Source organism: Pleurodeles waltl, chromosome 11 (assembly GCF_031143425.1).
Source record: "Pleurodeles waltl isolate 20211129_DDA chromosome 11, aPleWal1.hap1.20221129, whole genome shotgun sequence".
NCBI classification, from domain to species: domain Eukaryota; kingdom Metazoa; phylum Chordata; class Amphibia; order Caudata; family Salamandridae; genus Pleurodeles; species Pleurodeles waltl.
The window spans coordinates 264,819,979-264,840,903 of record NC_090450.1 but is presented as its reverse complement, the minus strand read 5'-3'; the positions used below and the strand labels follow the sequence as shown (position 1 = coordinate 264,840,903).

Below are 20,925 nucleotides of genomic sequence, written 5' to 3'. Positions count from 1 at the left end.
AAAATGTTAAAAAGACAGTAGCCAGTGTATTAATTTGCAGGTGACAGTGTAAATGACAGGGCCTCATTTGCGGATGTTACAGTATTGTTTTAAAACAGGGAATGAAGGAAACTTTTAGTTGTTTTAAAACCTTACAGACAAATGTTCAATGACTAAAATCCTGAATGTCATGTTTACAGAAGGGACAGATTTGTTCTTGTAAAGGGATACCTGACTATGCACCAAGGGGTGGCTAGTAACTTTAAAAATTGGTGGGACGCGGCGCCAGAAACCTCGCTGAGATACTGCTGGCTGGTGTCTCTCCTCTCCCAGACGATGAGAAGGAAAGAGAAAGAGGGTGGCTAACTTCGTGCATGCCAAGTCAACCAATCCTGGAGCTACTCTCATGCTATTTCCAGCATGAGAGCACCTCCGGAATTGGTTGGTGCAGGCTAACCCAGTGCTCATTTTGAGCCTGGGGGCCTGTACCTGCAATCTCCTGGCTGTTTTACAGCACTGGGATTGCTGGTTGTGGAGTGCACATGTCGGTTAGGCTGGCTATAGACAGCCGGCCAATCTGACATGCGCACTGAGCACCTGCAGATATCATCCTGCAGTCCCCAGAAATCTGCCTCGCCCACACCATCATACTTGCACTGTGGCCGGTGACATACAGAATAATAAAATGGTAATGGCCATTTTATTATTCTGTGTTTAAATGCTACACAGCAGGCGGTGCGACGTTCCTCCACCTTAGTGGAGGAGCCACCGCTGCATGCACTTCTATTTGCAAATAGTGAGAGGCCATTAAACCTCATCAGCACGATTACTCTTTCAGTCTCTGTGTACTAGTGTCAATTCTATTTAAGGGTGCATTTTATTAGTTTTACCATATTTAGTTATATTAAGACAATTATTGTTTTTAAATTGTAACTCACTTGAGGCGCTATATCTTTCAGGGCTTCTTTAATTCTTTAAAGTGTGCTCACTTGTTTGCAGATAAGCCACAGAATTGCAGTGCATAGTATACGTTTGTATGGAAGGATCTGTGAATTCGTTATCACACAAGTAAATTTACTTTAAATATTCTCAAAGAGAACCTTCTTTGGTATGGAGTAGTTTAAAACCCAATCGAATCTCTGCGGCTAGGCCAGAGCGTAAGTACTTGTCAAACCCAAGTCTAAGCTCTTTATTCAGTGCTCCATTTACTGCTATTTTCTAGTCCCTTTGCACTTGGTTTATGTGTGCCTTCATTGTCATTTTCATTTAAAAATGGCTAATGAAAGTTTTGAACTGAAAAGCAAGGAGCACTAAAGATGGCTGAGCTCTATTTCACTCTTCCAGCCTGTAATGCCTGGCAGGCTTTCTCCTCCGGTGATTCATACCTTGTGTGGAAGAGGTGATTTGTTCTACAATTAGCCTGCAGCCATGGAGCTTATTAAACTCTTGTATCCCAGAGGACCTTGGGGCTGAAGGTCAGCTGGAAACTGTAAATTAACATCCTCCAGTCTGCCAGCTCAGGGGCAACCTCGACTGGGCCATGTCGCCAAAGCGTGGGCTCAACTTTGCTAGGGGGAGCAGACTCATTAGTGCTCATTTATTAAAGCTAATGGGAGCCACAGAGGTTCCAGTCATGAGATATTCATAATGCCTGTGCACTAAAGGAACTGCAGACACGAAAGAGCCCACTTACAGTATACACTACTAATTTACCGCTCTGGAAGCCGCAGCCAGTCCCCTAGGTCTTCACCACGAGTTCGACCGCAGGCGGATGGGGACATGCTATTGGTGCGTGAGCGTTTTCTTGTTTTTGGGTTCTATTTGTGCATATGTCTTTAAGTCATAAAAGTTACTTTCACCCACCAATAATTCAGCCCTGAAGGGAAACCGTCTCTAATGTATGGGCCTCTAAGGAGCTTGCAAAGGCCTGGCCTTCAGCCCCACAGCCTTCAGACTTTGAAACCTGGGAAAAGGCACGGGCTGCAAGCTCCACCTTAGTGCACAGATTTGAAATGGGTAGTGGATGCAACCGAACCACGATTCACCTTTGAGTGTGTGCTAAGGATTAGAGAGAGGAGTTCAGAAGCTAGACTGAGAAGAGTTGAAAATAGCAGTTGATGAGGAAGGGAGGTGCAAAAAAGGCTCAAAGGAAAGACTACAGATTTCTCAGTGAGCAGCATCAGTGGTTGGGCATCATCTACCCTGTGGTTTTCAAAGCGGACGTGTGTAAAAGGGGTACAAGGGAGAGACTGGCCATTGAAGTCACCAGGTTTATAACAAACAGTATGGACCACGATTTCTACAAGGCATGGTAAAGAAGCAGCCCAAAGGCACAGACTAGGGGAAGCACTCATTTTACAGCAAAAGGCCCACAAAAAAGGATTATTCCCTTTGTGAAGTGCTTCAGGAACAACCAGACTTTTTCTTTTGGAGCGGAAACTTCTTGCAGGGAGGATGTTGACTTGCCTTCTGGAACAAATTGAAATCCACTGCTGATTTAGAACTGCCTCATCTTATTTATTGCTGTCTCTTCCACTTCTCACCTAGGCCAATGCTGCATCATCAAGGACAAATGTTTTACTGAAATTATTAAACACAGAAGTGTTATTACCAAACATGGAAGTGTGATTGCTATGAATTTTTCATGTCTCTCTGCTGCACCATGTGTTTCCTGCCATCATAGAAATAGGCAATGACAAGGAACATCTTATTTTCTGTTCTAAACTATTGGGGTACACTGGCTAGTAACAGAACACAGAGTTTCGTATTCATAGTAAAAAATCATTTTACCAAGAAAGTGCTCATTGACTGGTAATAAATATGGCATGTTTAGTGCCTTTTGTAATTTGCCATCAACTAATGTTAGTCTCTCTGAGGCTACCGCAGAACACAGCAATAAGAAGCCAATAAGAATCTGTTCTGCAACCACACACTCAAGTCTCTTTCTTAAATGGTTATTGTTAGTGCCATTCACATAGACTTCTCAACATCAGCCATTTTCCATGCTCTCTTTAGCTTCACGTCTAACTAGTCCTCTCTCTTCAGCCAGACCAACAATTTAAAACGGAATTAACACAGACATAAAATAGATGGCATTCCAATCCAGGATGCCATGATTGACGTTATAATCGGGAGATTTAGGATAATGGAATAGCCTTCAGATACATTTTAGATACCTTTGAGCTGTGTCTAGGATAAGGTAAGAACATGTCAAGATATTACCTAAGATATCAACATCAGGGAAGCCAAAATTTCCCAAAAGAGCAGCAAAGATCTTCCCATGTCTGAGGGCAGTGTAAAGGTAATGGAATAAAATGCCACGGTGTCTAGTACAACAAAAATGAGTGTGCACGTCCTGGGTAAGTATATTCATTTCAGAGAGATCCGGGGCCATTGTTATAACTCTGGACATTACTAGACAATCAGGGAGAATCCCTCGTGTTCCGCGAGACACAAGTCTGTTTCACGCATGTAAAATTCTCTCATTAAAGCAGAGATTTGCAACCCGTGGAGATTTTAAAGGAAGCAGATGCAGCAGGTCCGTGTTGTTTAGAATTACTGTCTTACTAATTAGCTCGAAGCAACCGTGCTTTACAAGAGGAAATGAGCGTCGCCGTCTGCACAAACTGTTAGGCACAGCCCTTAAATCTGTGCAAATTAAAAGTACTGCCATCGCATAAAACAGAGATTGAAAACTTAATTCACGATGAGCACATGTTGAGAAGGCGCTCCTTCCACAGAACACATGGTTTAATTTCCCATGCCCTTCCTTTAGCCGTGCTGAGCAGAAAATGGCGTCCTCTAAGCTATGATGTCTCAAGTGACCTACTTTTTTGGAATATTTCGGAATTTTGTAGTCTTATATGCATTGTTCACAAGAGTCTCAATATTGAAGGATAAACCCTAACTATTCTTAGTTGTAGTCAAAGATTGTTGGCTTTCCCTTGGACGTTAGGTCACCAAAATGCCAGGAGTAGAAGAAATAACATCTCATTGACATTGAGTCCTCTCTCAACATCTTTTTTCCAGATGGAATGACGGGTCTTGACCAATTATTGCCCTCTTAGTCCAACCAGCAGCTCCTGTTTCTTGGTTAGGGGCCCAGGAAGCTCAAGCAATGGATGCTATAGAAGGAAACGTGACGCTGATGGGCCCAGGACAAGTTAGAATGCTTTCTGTCTGGTATTTCCCATTCTCGGAGTTGCCATTAATGGGGCATCAGTAGCTTCAGCGGCAGAGATACTCTTCTTTATAGGGCTTTGGGATTATAACATGCAGGAATCAATGATTCTACATTGTATTTTACTTCTAGTTTTTGTCTGCTTTTTGTAGCCCTTAGTCATCGAGATAAACACTCTTGGTCCAAGGATCAGGGTTTACAAGCTGACCTTGAATCCTGATTTTCACAGTAACTTCTGTTACCAAATGAATCAGAATGAGTTCTCATGTTGAAACCCATATCGTCCTTTTCATGTCACCGTCTTATTTCCCCCAGATACCCGGTCTATAAAGGGCAGCAGGAGGACCACGAAAGAACAAAGCAGGGGTAGCAGCTGCTATCTCTTGCTACCCCTAATATTCGCTCATTTGGTTTACTTTTGTGACTTTCCAAAGCTTATCAAGGTAAAGTTAAAGGAGCTGGCCCATATAAAATTTGTGGTTTTCTAGTCACATAATCAACTGATTGAAAGCTAAGATGATTGGCGTATTGTTTGGTGCTGCAAAAAATGTGTGTTTTATAGATTTTGTTAATATTCCAGGTATAATATGCCTGATTTCATTACCATTGGTTTCTGTACATTTGATTCACAAGAATTATGCCAGCGCTAGCAATTAAAAATTATCCCTGCAAAAACAATGCAAAAAATAATTGTGTTATATTTAAATACTACATTCTGGGTAACCTTTCATTGCATTCTTATTTTGCCTTCTCAGGCTTATGGTGACACGTGGAACTTCTCTGATTTACTATGTTGCCAGAATCCCCCAATGTCATTAAAACACTATACATGCAATGTTTGCACTTCATGCATCCTCTAATGCGCCCTTCTCCTATTTCTATTTTGTCCGTCATCGCTCTTTGGGGCATATTTATACTTGTTTTGCACCAAATTTGCTTCATTTGTTTGTTTCAAATTCTGTGCAAAACTAACTCCATGTTTATACTTTGGCGCTAGACCCGTCTAGCTCCAAAGTTATGGAGTTAAAGTCATTTTTTGGACGTGGAAACCTACCTTGCGACAATGAGATGCAAGGTAGGCATTCCCGTGAAAAAACTGACTCTATGGCCTTAGTGCCATATTTATCCCTGTGGTAAAATCACAAACAGGGGGGAAGAGTAGTCAAATAATGGTGCAAAGCATGCTTTGCACCATTTTTTAACGCCTGGGTCAGGGGAGGTGTTATGGGACCTGTGGGCGTAATTCCATGGTAAAACACCATGGAATAAGCCCACAGTTGCCCTCACCAGGCCCCAGGGACACACCCACCCACACCAGAGGGACAGCTGAGGATGGGGGACCCCATCCCAGGTAAGTATAGGTAAGTACAGGTAAGTATGTTTTTTAGGTGCCATTGGGGGCCCTGAAATTGCCCCCCTACAAGGCACTGGGTGCAATAGCCACACCCAGGGGACCCTGGTCCCCTGTGCTGGCCATTGGGGTGGTGGGCATGACTCCTGTCTTTTCTAAGACACAAGTCATGTGGTATGGATGGTTTTGCGTCAGAAAAAGACGATAGGCTGGTTAGAGTACTTTTTTATTTACTCTAACCTGCCTAACGTCATTTTTTGGTGCAAAACCCCCTTTACCCATACCGCCAGCCCCACCGGCTAACGTCATTTTATTTTACGCTAGCCTACCCTTTGCACCAGTTTGCACCATTCCATAAATATGGAACCCGGCTGGTGCTCAGAAATGGTGCAAGCCGGTGCTAAACATTTTGGTGCAAAACTGCGTTGGTGCAGTTTTGCACTAAAAAGTATAAATATGCCCCTTTGTATCTTCAGTTATGTCATCAGTTTGCCCCACCTCGTATCTCTTTCCTTATAGGCTGAACACTTCTGTATGCCTGCTATCTGGTTATGTCACCCCCATTTATTTACAAAAGTTGCACTTAAGTGGCCTAAGGTTTCAGAATGTGACCCAAAAAGCAAAAATAATTACAATGTTTGTTGTGTACACCGAGCACGCTGACTAATCCTTAAGAAATTCCTAACTATTTCTGTTAATTTCTTCATTTGTTCTCTTTCTCTTCTATCTCTGCTTAATTTTTATTCCAATATCTGACTCCCTCCATTTGCATCCTGACCCCCTCTCCACACTGTATTCATCTCACCTGACTTTAGGTTACTATTACATTCTTTCACTTGCTGCCTTATCCTTCTTCTTCTTCTCACTATTCCCGGTGTCTCCTCCATTCATTAACTCTATCAAAACGTTCAAATTTTTATATCCACACCCAATAGATCTCTTTCTCTCGCTTTCATCTTTCCTTGTTCTTCTCTGTCTTCTCCCTCCTCTCTTTATCTCTCTTCTTTTGTAACTCCTACTCTTCCGTTCGTCCCCTCACTTCTTGCTTCTTTCACTCTCTAGACCTCTGTCAGTTAAATTATTTTTTTTATTGGTTTACGTCATGATTTTGGGTAAGCACGTGTTACCACAACTTTAAGGATTACATGTATTGTAATAGTTAGTACTTCTTAGGATTCTTTTGTATTTCCTACCAGGCCTGTGCTTCTGAGCTTTCTCCAAGAGGAATCTGAGCCCTGTGTTCATTTCCAGCTTTGTGAAATCAGTGACCTTGAGGGAATATTCCCGAGAGCAATAGTTTCTTGTTCCAACAAAATTAGGACAGCACATGACTACCCGTTCTCTCGCTTTCTCACTCTCTCTCTCTGTCCACGCCATGCTACTTTCTCTCATTTTGTCTCCCTCTCCTTTCCATCATCCTCCCTCTTTTATCCCCATCTTATATCCACCCCATCTCGCTCCATTTTGCTATATTTCTCTGTCGTTCTACCCCTCTCTTTATGTCATCGCCTTTCTCTGCCTTAATACCACTCTCCCGCTACACCTCCCTACCTCTCTATCTCTTTTTCTCCCTCTCCACCCTTGTAGTCTATCTCTCTGCCCCACTCCTCCTCCAGCCCTTCTTCATTGAGCTGGTTGACTCATGTGCTTTGTGTTTTGATTTGCTTAGAAGATGGACAACCGGATACCAGGCCAGTTGAAGCAGGATAATGCAGCAGTAAAAGGAAGCCATAATTAAAAACTGTTGTGACATGTCTTTCACTTCCCATTCATTGACTGTTGGATGCAATTCTAGAAGAAGAAGGGTTTATTCAGGCTGCTGGGAATGGTGCAGATGGCTTGAGTTAGCCTGTGATTTCCTGCTGATGGTGAACTATGGGCTCTGATGACCTTCAAATCTCTTTTGTGTTATACTCTGTTATGCTTGTGATGCATTCTGTGCACACATCTATTGTTCTTTACTCTGCTCAGCCAGTGTGATGTCATGGATGTTAGTGAGTGAGTGGAGGAGTGTGACAGAGAGAGTGGGCTGAGCAGAGATGATGCTGTTTCTGGTTGGGTTTCCTCATTAACTAACTTGTAACTTTTCCTGTAATGTTTTAATTAAATCTACAACCTCTACCCTTTGTGAACTGGCCACCTGACTCCTACTTTCTAAGAAAGGATCTTTGATTACAACATCTTTTCTTGCAGTTACTCTGCTGGACTCCATGTCTGCCCTTGGAGACCTGGGCTGGGTTGCATATCCGCCTGAGGGGGTGAGTATGGGGTCTAACAACCCACATTTTCTTTATGATACCCATGTCAGAATGGTCAGTTAATGAATACATCCACTCTCTGTCCCTGAGAAACGTCTCATATACAGAGCCCACTAATATTGTAATTCTGAGCAAAATGCCACTCTTCACCATTTGAAAAAAGTCTACAAATACGTTTTAAATGGTTTACATTGGTGGGTATGTGGGCGATGAGGAAGGTCAGAGCTCAAAGCACTTGAATGGTAAAGTAATGGTTTGGCACAGGATCCCAGATCTGTGAAGAACACCTATACCCCGCCTGAAAGTACAATAGGACTCTAGAAAAGGTAGAAATGTATAATACAGATTTTAGCAGCATGACCTAACCACAGCCGCTGGGATTATGCAGCAATGGAGCATCTAGTTATGTGGCAGGGATGACTAGATTATAAAGCAAGAAACAACAAATCACGATGCCTACTGCTGCCTTTGAGATGAAGAACCTCCTTTTCTACTGGTTCATTGTTATACCAACATAATATTGCATGATCTATGATTACAGGGTTTTATTTGTGCATTGTTTAAATGTTGTAGCAGTTAGTGCTTTTTGTGTAGTATTCTCCCAAGGGATGCTATTTTGATTAGAAAATGTGTCATGAGTGTTGTGAAACTGATGTGTGCCACTAACATACAAAACAACCTGAAAGGAAGAGCTTTGCATTTTTTTGGATTGGGCATAATTTAAGAAGGAATCAGAGATAGAAAATATTCGAAGGAGTCCCCAAACAAAAAAAATGTCAAAGCCAACAGGTTGGGCTTTTGGGACCTTTTTACTTTGCCAATGCATTTTGGCCATGATCTACACTATCAGCGTAATGCTGTGCAGCATGGTGAAATGCTAAAAAAAAGTTCAATGTTGTATCAATTTGTAAGCACGTATATGCTCGAGTACGCATGCCCAGCTGCAAAATGACACAGGGACATTTTTTATTTACTATTCTGAGAAGGATTGGTAAATAAAAAAAGACAGAAGAAGAAGTAGCACAAAAGTGCTTTTAAGGTAATCTTCTGCCCGGCCCTCCACAAATAAAAAAAAAATACATTTTAAATATAAAGTCCATGGGTTACAGTAGAGGAGAGAAACTGTAAGCGGGGAGTGATACGGTCCAGCAATATGGGATGGCAGTGTGTTTGGGGGAGCAATGGGGAGCAGGTGAGAGCAGGAAAAAACAATACTCGAAGGAGAATTACAGAAACGAGAAAGCAACATGGAGAGAAGCACATGAGGGCAAGCCCAACACCGAGGGATGAGGGGTGAAGTACATGGACTAGAGAGAGCAACACAGTGCGCGATGAAGGGGGAAGAGAGGTACATGAGGGAGAAAGCCGGAAAACACATGCACTCTCATTGAGGCCCTAATCGAAATTAAAAAAATGTAGTTCCCGAAAAGTAAGCAGTCGAAGGACACAAGTAAAGAGGCTATGCTAAATGGGGAGGATAGGCACAGAAGAGGGCAGCAGGCCCACACAAGGCAACAAAAAGCAAACTAATTAGAGTAACAATAAAGCCACTCAATGGTAAGCAATGGGCAGGCTCTAAGCCCACTGTCAGTTCACAACAGTTCATTCACAACCAGATAGCGCAAGGTTCTAGCGATCTAAAAAAAAGCAGATCAACCATCACAGGCTTAACATGAGGCCACTCAAATGATTATTATTCTAGCAAGGACTAAGGTCTGAAATGAGTATCTGCTGCATATGTGTGAGTGCTAGCCAGCATCTACCTTAAAATTCATTTCCATAGTGAAAGGCTTGTATCAAATATACAGCAAGGTCAGTCGCGATCAAACACTGAAGCTTGTTTTTTCTGCATTCTGCTGTTTTTTAATCAATTCAGTGGCATTACCTTTGCTCTCGTCTGTCCTGTATCAGCTCTGCCCCAATCCCTGGATGCATTAGGTCTGCCCTCCGACACGACCTGCAACATTGCTACATCATCTTGTCTACAAATATGTTGCCCTCCATTGAGGTCAGCACCAAATAAGGCATTCATCATAACCTGAGTTAACTCTGCACCCTATGCATGAATGCATGACCTCTGCACTCTGATTTGGCATACGTTTTTGTACCCTTATACTGCTTCATGACCTGCAATGCCTCTGCTTTCCACTCTGGGCCTGTTTATCACTCTCACCTGATTCGTCCTTATTAAACAGAGCAACCCCTCTGCCTGCACTTAGGTGATGAACATACGCATTTGGTGAACTTTCAAATAGGGGGGAGCATAAATACCTTTGCTACAATTGAATGGATTCTCTTCACAACTCATTCATCCTACCTAGTTCACTCATACCTACTTATTCTGATTCAATCTCACTGTGACTCATTCATAATCAATCAGTCTCACTCCTTTACACTCAGTCCCACTCATTCTGACCCACTCAGTCTCACTGTGACTCAGTCTTACTCATTCACAGCCAGCCTCAGTCATTTGCTCTCAATCTCACTCATTCCCACTGATTCTCTCAGTTATACTCATTCTAATTCACTCTGACTCGCTCATACTCACTCAGACTCACTCATTCTGACTCAGACTCACTTAGACACAATCAGTCTCACTCATTCAGTCTCCTTCACTCTCCCACTGACTCACTCTGCCTCACTCATTCTGATTCACTGACTCACTCAGACCTGACTCACTTAGTCTCACCCACAATAACATTCAATTACACTCGTTGTCATTCTCCCTCACTCATTCATTCTCAATTGTACTCACTCTACTTATCACTCATTATCTTCATTTTGACTCACTCCTTCACTGACATTCTCACTTTTACTCAAACATACATTCATAGACAGTCATGCTTACATATACACACACTCTCTCACGGACACACACTCTCACACTTACATACACAGTATTTAAAAACATTTTTTAATTACCTGGCTGTCTGTGCAGGACCCATCTGGACTCCTGATGCTTCTTTTTTGCTTCAGACACTAGAAACTGAAACCAAAGACATGCGCAGTCACAGATTCGTGTTTTCAGTCTCTGCTCATTCAGCCCACCCTTTCCCAACTCTGTGATGAGATGGGAAAGTGTGGGGTGACTGGCTGAGTGTCATGTAGCCACAGGGACTGCAGGGCTTAAGCCTTCAATGCCCGTGGCTACCTTTATCTGTGGTGCTTTACCATGTCCCTGTATGGGAGGCACCGAGGTAAGCCAGGGGTCTGAGGCGAGGGCTGAGGGGTTCCCCACCCTTCGATAATCTCTGATGGATGGTGCTGTCGCGTGGGCTCTCCTTATTCTAAATGAGACTACTGGATTTCTAGGTAGCAGGATCTATAACGGTGTGGGGGACTGAGTCTGACCCACGTGTAAAGAACTCTGTCACCCTAAATCCGGTTTTTGCTACGGCTAACTAGCAGTGCCTCATTTCTCCCCTGTGGAAGGAATGATTGGGCAGCCGAGCGCATGACATCTTTGGAACTTCTCAGGGAAGTCGTGGTTACTCAGATCCAAACCAACTCTCTTATTTCCAATATGATCTCATATACAAATGACAAAGACAGTATAAGTTTTATATTATGTTTTAATAAAACAACTGTATTTTAGATATTAAGGCGTGAGCCGCAATAACCAGAACGATACAACACAGTAGGATTGAAATAGTCACCAGGAGAGTAAAACATAAGAACAAAGCTATCATATTGTCTAACAGTTTCTACTCTCCCTCTGCTTGTTCTATTTAGAGCACAGCATGTTAAGCTTCTAGCTTGCCTATTAGAATCACTGTGGAGACATCAGCCCTCATACCTGAGCACAGACCTGTGATCTTGGTTCAGCATCTGCAACGAGGCAGTCAGCGTCTAGTTGTGGTTCCCTGGTCGGAATCTCCCTCTGCGTATATTGGGACAAGGAAGTGATTTTATAACTAACATGTCATCGTGATCACAAAATGTCCCTACGCAGGAATGCCAAGTCTAAACTCTTACCACGTCTATCGGCAATGTACCAGACTGTATCCTTGACTGAAGCACAGAGTAAATATGTTATGGAGAACTCCAGTGCCGAAGTAGGCAAAACAGTGTGATATGAATAAAAAACAACACCGTAGAACTGGCTATTTGAAAAATAACAGTACGAAGCCTAATAAAAAGCATGTAGAGCAAAGTGCACAGGGGCTCTAAGCTGTCAGCAAATGAATAAAATATATTCAGGGCAAAGTGCACAAAGGCCTAAAGCCTGAAGCTAAAGCGCAATGAATACGTAAAACTAACCACACTACACCCTCCCCTTGTCGGTAGCAAGTGGTTCCAATAATATAAAAGGATGCCCTAAATATAAACAATACCTAAAACAATTATTTCGACAAGGTGAGAAGACAACAAAGTCATAAATTTAGGTAACATGTGATCATAAAGCCAAATTCAATATAGTGTCAATTTCGTAAAAATCCAATCGTCAGATAGAAGCAATAGAATGCAGGAGTGCCTCCACTTCGATATATGTCAATATCGGAAGATCCACGCCACAAAGTACCAAGGAGCAGGTGTGATCCAAAGCCCCAAAACCATTCAGGGCGGCACCCCGTGCAGGGCCTATGAAAGAGACAATACCATCTTCCTCCAGGAAGGGAATCTCATAAACTGCCTCACGAAGCAAGCGCATCCGTAGTGCACAAGTCTGGGAATGAGCCCTAATCGGGAACACCAACAGATCAGTATCGACCATTGGAGGGCGCTGCAATGAGAGACAGAGAGCCAGTGCATGTTCAAACGAGCACCAAAGGCATCGAAACACGGGTTGCACACAATCCAAAACCGGTCTGAATGACAGAGACCAGTCGCACTCCAAATGTCCCAGGAGTGTCGCTCCAAAATGCTGCATCATGCGTTCACGACACAGCTGCGCTGACGGGAGCAGCAATACAGGATCTCGGCATGACGGGACAGCCATTGCGAAAAAATAGCAACAACAGCAAGACTCCAGCCAATAAAGCCAAAGTAATCGGGAAACCCCCAAAAATGCTTCCGAAAATAGAATCTATAGCCGAAGGTATCAAACCGAATATGGAAGAGAAGGTATGAGCAAAACCAACACCAACGACTTTGAAAAAATGTGCAATACCAGCAGTGCTGGATGCCTTAAATATACGTCCCACAAGTTCACCGAAGTGATTCGGAAAGTTAGTATTCAAAAGGGACTGTATCTCCGCCGATGACCTTGCCACCTGAAGTGCGTAGGTCTCGCTAGCAGATGTAAGAGCCACATGCTTTTGAAACAATAAAGCTTTTAGCCGACTCAACTTGTCGAAATCAACCTTGGAAGTAGCAATATGAGGCCAGATGTCCGCTACCTCCCTAATTTGAGTGGGGGGAAACAACACATTCCCGCAGCACGTAACGGCCTTGTTGACAACGATGATGTAAACTATTCCGGCACGCATGCCACAGCAGCGTTCGCTGTTAAGAACAATGTAACTGCCGTTAGAAAGCACCTGGAAAGTGTTTTTAATAACCGGGACTGAAACTCCCTTCAGATAACAAGCTAAGTTAGCAATCGAAGCGTTACACGCCCCGTGCAAGGACAGCTGTTTACAAACCATTGAATGGCTGACAGAAGCTTCGCATTCGCTGCCGCTAAGAAAAACCTCCTTCAAACCATTAACACATCTGTACTGAAAGGGAAGGTCCCACACCTCGTGTATGTAACTGTCTCCCAATAGTTCATATCTACCCTCCGGAATGTGCTTCAAACACGAAGTAAATTGCAAAGTAGAGATAGGCAATTTAATAACCCCATGAATCAACCATTCAGCTGACGGAATCTCAGCCACCGTGAAAGGCAGTTTCTCTAATTTCTCAATATTTAACATAACATATGTTGCTTCCTTTTTAGCCATCAGTTGTTGTTGACGAGTCAAATTAAAAGAGATAAAGATCTCTCTGGCACGAACGTGCTGCCATGGAACGCGACCCGCCTTCAAGGTCTGAAGAGTCCAACCCAGCTGCATGATGGACCGCGTCTGACTCTGCCCATGATATAAAGAAGACATGTCCGATTTAATAATGTCAATGGCAGAGGAAACAATGCTGTCAATCGTGTAAACACGGTCAGAAAGGGTATGCATGCCATTATCAACAACAGACAAAGTCTGCATCAGATTTTCTTGATCAATCTGCCTCAACCGGGCTGCAGCCTCTTGTTGTGAAAGCTTCCAAATCTCATTATAAACCTCGTATAAGAACCTTTTCTTCCGTGGTACTTTGGGACCTGACAAAAAATCTTGTAAATCAGTATCATTAGACAGTAACGTGAGATGTGACTTAACTGCATCCAGCGTGGATGACTTCAACCATTGCTGACAAAGCTTCCCCACACTGTATGTAGTTATTATATCAGCATGTTCTGGTGAAACATAACAAGGGTCTGCCCTACTAGTCCTGAACCCCCCTGAAGAGGTGACAAAACGTTGATGACACATATTAGTGTCTACAGGCCATAATAACCACCCGCCTGAATGTAACGATGAAGTGTTAAGCGTACCATTCTGGACCCAATGTGTAAAGTCACTGAAAGTAGCATTCACATAGTGCTGCCAATTTTTTAATTTAGAAGGGACAGGTATACTAGGCAAAGTCAACTCCCTAATCGTCACTAAGCCCAAACAGCTAGTCTGTTGCACTGTGTCATTGAGGAAAATCATCTGCACAGGGATAATACATGCTCTAAATAACGTGTCCCTGCCTCGCATTTGCCAATTTTTCGAACCCCAAACACTTTTAAAGTCAACAGTTTTAAACCAGTATTCATATCCCTCGACCGAAAGTTTAGATACAAACAAATTGGAATACAGTAATTTAGTATCGGTCAATAACATTTGCTTATTAGAATACGGTGCAACTTTAAAATAGTAGGACTTAGCATCACGTGGATCATGCCCAGAAAAATATGCAAATTTATCATAATACGTTTTTGAACTCCCTTGTGGAGGAGTCGAGCAATGTTCCCATTGCACATAATTAAACATGGACTTGGGGCTACTAGCTTTATGAATAAAGTGGTGTCCATAATAGTTGTAACAAAACATGTCACCATGATTATCTCTAAACTGGTAAGCATCATCATCGTCATAGACAGTATAATATTGCAAATCCGTTAGCATAGAATCTACTGTCTTCACATCCCAATCATCAGAAACAATGCCAGGTATTACAATATCATTCATTGATAATTTGAGGACATACGGTATTTGAATCAATTCAGTGGGACCATATATATCAAACATTACTTTATCCCACACAATTCCATCCGGAACTGGTATAGCAGAAATGTTTACTGTGGACAAGTCTCTTCGAACCATATGAGACGAAAAATGCGGTTTTAACACAGTCTCCACGTGCTCAATGTCAGATCGATCAGGAAGAAAATGACCATGTATTATCAGAAAAAAAGTAACCACAAATCCCAACCATAATAAAATAGTCATCAAGGCCAAAAACAGCCAAAAATAGTTCCAAGGAAAAACAAAATATGTGCGTTTAAGCCAACCCAGCAGCCGTCGTGGACCGTGGACAGAAGACATCGAGGACGAGGAGCCGGACACATCATTATCAGCGTCGTTGAAGCAGCCAGAAGCAGTTCTAGCAAAAGGTGCAACTGTGAACAAAGAAGCAGATGGAGGCTCTCGCCGTGGCACGTTATAAACCACATGTTCAGAAACGTCAGTAGAACGTACAGCAATTTGATCACAAGATTCCATATTAATCGCCGTCGGTGGAACAATCGCAAGATCATCATCCACCCTCCCCAAGCTCGGAGAGGAAACAGTGTCGGTGAAAATCACCTGCAGCGGGACTTCCTTCCCAGTAGTGAGAGGGATTCCGGAACTACTGGGTGTCCCTCTTGGTCTGCTGTGCAGAATCGGCCACATGTTGTAACTTGACATTATCAATGGAAACAAAGCGATTTCCTTTGGACCCTCGCAGCGGTGGTAAAATCACAGTTCTCGTGCCGCTCACCCCTAACACAGGGACAGGTTCTCGATAAGAAGGAGCAAATTCTTTTTTAACTGCGACCTTTTCACGCACCAGATCCCCAATCCTGGGTATCCAACCAGTAGGTGTTACTGGCTCATCCTTAATTCCTGAGGAGGCAGCACTGGCAGAAGAGTTATCTTCACGGAATTGTTGTAAATCCTGCAAAACAGTGACACAATCATTTATGTCTAAGGGCGTATCTGCCGCCTCCACACCAGGACCATCTAGATCAGGAACATACATTCGTGTTCCAAACAGGCACTCAGATGAAGTACGACCCCCCAGTGACCTTCTAGGCAAGTTATTAAGTGCTCTCTGTACTCCATATAGGTGGGCTATCCAACCACGACCCGTACCTATAACTCTGGCCGTTAAGGACTGCTTTAAATCACGATTTAAACGCTCCACGACAGAATTTCCCTCGGGATGAAATGGAGACGAGAATTGGAGTTGGACCCCCAACAAAGCCATAGTGTCCCTGAATGCCTTAGAGGCAAAAGCAGGGCCCTGGTCCGAATGAAAAGCTGCAACTGCAAATATATCTACAAAGATGCGCAAATCTTTAATAACAGTGCGAGCGTCAGCCGAACGTTGTGGCCATACCCATACAAATCTGGAGCACGAATCTACAGCAACCAATATATATTTGTATGCACTATCTGGTGTCAGCGGACCACAATGATCCAAGTACACACACTGTAAAGGTTTATTTGAAATCAGAAGGGGCGTCTGCTGCGGGCGTCTAGCCGACGATGCTTTAATTTGTTGACAAACGTCACAACAAAGGACATATTGCTTTGTCTCTTTATAGAGACCAGGCCACCAGTAACGAGCCTGTAAAAGTGAAATCGTGGCAGCCACACCAGCATGTGCAGAAGCCACCCCCTCATGTGCTGCAGAAATTAATCGAGGTCTCTCAATTTTATTGGGAATTTCACGTACACCAATGCCTGAAATTGTAACAGTAGCATTCAGCGCACCATTCAAGCATTAACTATATTTTGAAGGGAATCCTTTAGGAAAGGGCGTGCCAGCAGCCGTAGCCTTTATGGCAGCCGAAATTTCTGTGTCTGGTTTGGAACTCGAACGAGTCACTGCGGCCACAGTGGCGACAGCCACTGCCGATTTCGCGGCATCATCAGCCAAAGTATTCCCAGCAACGTGTATTCCAACGCGCTGGTGTCCAAGTGTATGTACAACATGGACATTAGGAAGCGTTTCCTTCAGATCCGCAACCTTACCCCACAACATTCTATGTTTAATGGTGTTGCCTTTAGAATCTCTGAACCCATTTATCTTCCAATAGTGTAAATATTCGTTGAAAGACTGCACACAGTAGTAGGAGTCACAGACCAGCAAGGTTAAAAGCGCCGGATCCGCGTGCTCCAACGCTAACAATAGAGCTTTGAGCTCAGCCAGCTGTGCCGTGCAATCTCCCAAGGTTTTAGTATAAGTATGTCGGGGCAGAACACTTCCCCCTCCATAGTGCCGCTCACCATCGCACATGCAGCAGAATACTGTTGTTTAGTACCAACCGCTGATTGCGCAGAGCCATCGGTATACATGACCACTTGATATTGGTCAATAGGCAACGTACCAGCAGGAACAGGGTATTCAATTTCATATTGAAGAAATTCTTGAGTCTGCAGTTTAGGGTCAAATACATAATCTACATCAGTGGCTGTCAAAGACGTAGCCCATTGTATCCATCGCGGGTGTAAAGCTTTCGAATTTGGAACACTCGCTTTAGTAACTGCCTCTAAGGCCGGAATTGGGGAAACGACAACAATGCGTTGACCCTGGGCCAGCGGTCTTTCTTTAATAACAGCCATCTGTACTGCAGTGAGAATTTTCTCAGTTTGTGCAAAACGTTGCTCTGCAGCAGAATACAAGTGAGACTTGTATGCAATCGGGACTGTCTCCCCCTCATTAAAGGTGACATAAGTAAACCCAACAGCCCCAGGTATCACCCTGATGACTAAATGTGTCTTATTGTCCCGTGTGTGTAAGTGTTTAACTGCTAAGAGATCACTCTGTAATTCTCGTAGTATGTGTGTATGTTCAATCGTCCAAAATCTACTCGAAAAATTCGGGCTAATCAACTCGTATAAGGGCTTTATACGCGTCGCATATTCAGGAATGTAAGTTCTGCCAAAATTCAGAAACCCCAACAAGGACTGGAGCTTCCGAACCGTATTAGGAGGCTGCAATAAAGCACATTTCTCCCAAAAATGTGGCGCTAGGCTCTTGCCCTCACTCGACAACTCATATCCCAGGAAAATGACGCTGAGGAAGGCAATCTTTGACTTCTTAAAATTAAACTTATAGCCAATATCAGCAAACCCTACAACAATGCGTGATACACGCCTTAGATGTTGCAGAATCTCATCATCTGTCAGATATATGTCATCGACATATGATAACGCTTCAGGGTCGAACTCATGCAGCATTTCAGTTACACGAGCCGAAAACAGTCCTGGGCTATTCTTATACCCCTGAGGCAAACGACAAATTTTTTTCTGAGAGCCAAACGCACTGAAACAGGTATAGTCCCGACTCTCGGGCGCTATATTCTGGCAGAAAAATCCATTCGAGATATCCAATGTTGTCTTGTATTTTTTACGCACTATATTATTCATAAGCGCTGCGCTGTGTGAATTCTGTATTGCATACGTGCGTGTATGACTATTCAAATGTCGGTAATCCACCACTATCCTATATGAATGGTCCGGTTTAGCTACCGGAAACAAGGGATTATTCATCGGCGAGACACAGGGCTCAATTACACCCTGATACTCCAATTGTGTAAGAATTTTTCTAACCGATGCCCTAGCTTCAAATTTGATAGGATACTGCGGTTGTGGCTGAGGTTCGCCTTTTATTGGAATTACATGATAAGGTGATTTTCTGTCCCACCCCACGTTATTTCTATACAAGGCGGGAGCCTGTGCTAGAGCCCATGATTTACTATAGGACTCCGCGAGTTCTCTCGGAACAAGTGGTGAGAAGGAAGGTGTAATAACCTCCTCCCCATCCGGACAGTCGCGAACAAAGTCAGGTGGCCAATCTTGTTCGGCCAGCAGAACATCATATGATTTTACCACATGGTCCCAAAAAATGGCGTTTATAATACGGTCAATGTCCCCTTCCAATCGCAGAGTCACTTCATATACTCTATCAGGATCAGAGACTCGCATATCCGCCGTCTCGACTTGTATGAAGTCATCAGTTGCTTTCACCTCCAGATGCTCTAGAAGACTCCGGCAAACTATTGTGACCTCTGCCGCGCTGTCTAACAGTGCTAACGCCCATGTCTTGTTCGTCAAGAGAACTCTCTTCTTGAGCGGCATGTCTGACTGAGACAGCTGCCACTTTCTTCTTCTTAAATTGCTGTTTCTGTTGCAGCGGTTTCTCTTCTTGTTTAATAGAAACCTCCGCTGAGCGTTGTGAATCCTGTCTCGGTTTCACGTACTCCGTCCTCCTCTCTGACCGCCCACCTCTCTCACTTCTCTTTTCCGAGGAGTCCTGAAAGGAACGAGATTGGCGTGTATCAGTATATTGATATCTATCAGGCGTCCTCAAAGTATCCCTATTCCTGAGATTATACTTATTCTGTGGGGTCTCCGGTTGCGGAGACTGCCCACCATCTTTCTTAGGTGTTTGCTGTTTCTTTTCCCAGCGCTTTTTCGAACCCTCAGGTTGTTGCTGTTTAGCATTGTCTTTATTATTTTTACCCTGTAACTGGGGTTTTTGTGGTCTAGCCCCCAGGCTATCACGACCAATACTAGAATATGTTTCCGCTATTATTCTCGGAAGCTCCCGCTCCTGATTAAGCAGCGGAACATCCCGAAGACGCATTCGCACTGCTAGTGCTACTGCCTCTCCTTTGAGATTACTCAAAATAATAGAAGAAACTGTGGCAAAATTGCCCAGCAACTGCATGCCCAAATCCAAGGCAGGGGCAGCCCCATATTCATCCTGAATCTGTTTAAGTACGTCCGGTAAATTAGCTAATGTCGGTGTACCGTGCGCCGTAGTGTAGAGCGCGGCAAACACCGTGCCCCAGGTATTACAAAGGTCCACTGGAGGAACCATCCCGTACGGCAAACACATCGTCAAAATTCTATGTTTATCCTGAGGTCCCGTATGGGGAAATACTGCTTCCAGCGTATTAATTTTTTGTGCCAGCCAAAACGGAGTCTCCTCTCGTTTAGCCGGTACTTTACCCATAACTGAGTGCACAGTGGCCGGATTAATACCCGGAACCACAGCCTGTGGGTGCGCTGGAGCAACACGCGCTGCATTCGTATTTAGTGTCTGCATGACAAACTGAACTAATCGTCAATATGTAGCCGTTAATTCTGTATATAAACGACGAACTTCAACCACTGCCAATTGAGCAACCGCAGGATGTGGTGTATATGTAGCCAATAAAGGCCAGGTAGGACCATCATTACTCAGTGGACCTAACCTAACTTGTGCTACTGACTGTGGGAGGGCGCTATCAAGCCAATTATGGTGTTCTTGATAAGATAGAGGTATTTCTAAATAAGCGTAAGCCCTGTATTGTCCAGGGACATTCGCAACTGTGTATTCGTGAAAAGTATTTGTTCCCCCATCCACTGCTGGAAATCCAACCCAAGAATAAAAAAGTTCAGTTCTATAGGCTGCATGGGCGTCCACCACAAAAGTGACTGGACCCACCTGGACTGCCAGTCCATGTGTCAACAGATGTCCCGTGTACGGATGTCGCATATTAATTGCTATGTTCACTACATTAGGATTCGCCATTTTATAAAAAACGGCTTCAGGTCAGAGAAGGCACACCAATACCGGGGTTTTTCCTTTCAAAGTTCAAGCTTGAACAACCAACCACTAAGCAACAGGAGGCACCTATGCCGTGGCGGCGGAAACCCTCAGCCCCACGGACGTCTCCGTATACCGAACCGAGGAGTCAAAATATATATGAGACCAAGAGAGTCAGTCGTACCTAATCATTAGAGAAAGACCAAACGTTGACGGCGCCATGTCGCGTGGGCTCTCATTATTCTAAACGAGACTACTGGATTTCTAGGTAGCAGGATCTATAACGGTGTGGGGGACTGAGTCTGACCCACGTGTAAAGAACTCTGTCA

General features: G+C 43.7%; 1 protein-coding gene across 3 annotated transcripts in view; it reads left to right on the top strand.

Annotated features, from left to right (window-relative positions):
• LOC138265631 (ephrin type-A receptor 3-like) overlaps nt 1-20,925 on the top strand; it is a 451,343-nt gene that overhangs the window by 104,150 nt on the left and 326,268 nt on the right. For all 3 annotated transcript variants that reach the window (XM_069213518.1, XM_069213517.1, XM_069213519.1), the window contains exon 2: nt 7,704-7,768. In XM_069213518.1, coding sequence (XP_069069619.1) covers nt 7,704-7,768 — 65 coding nt within the window. The remainder of the gene's footprint in view (nt 1-7,703; nt 7,769-20,925) is intronic.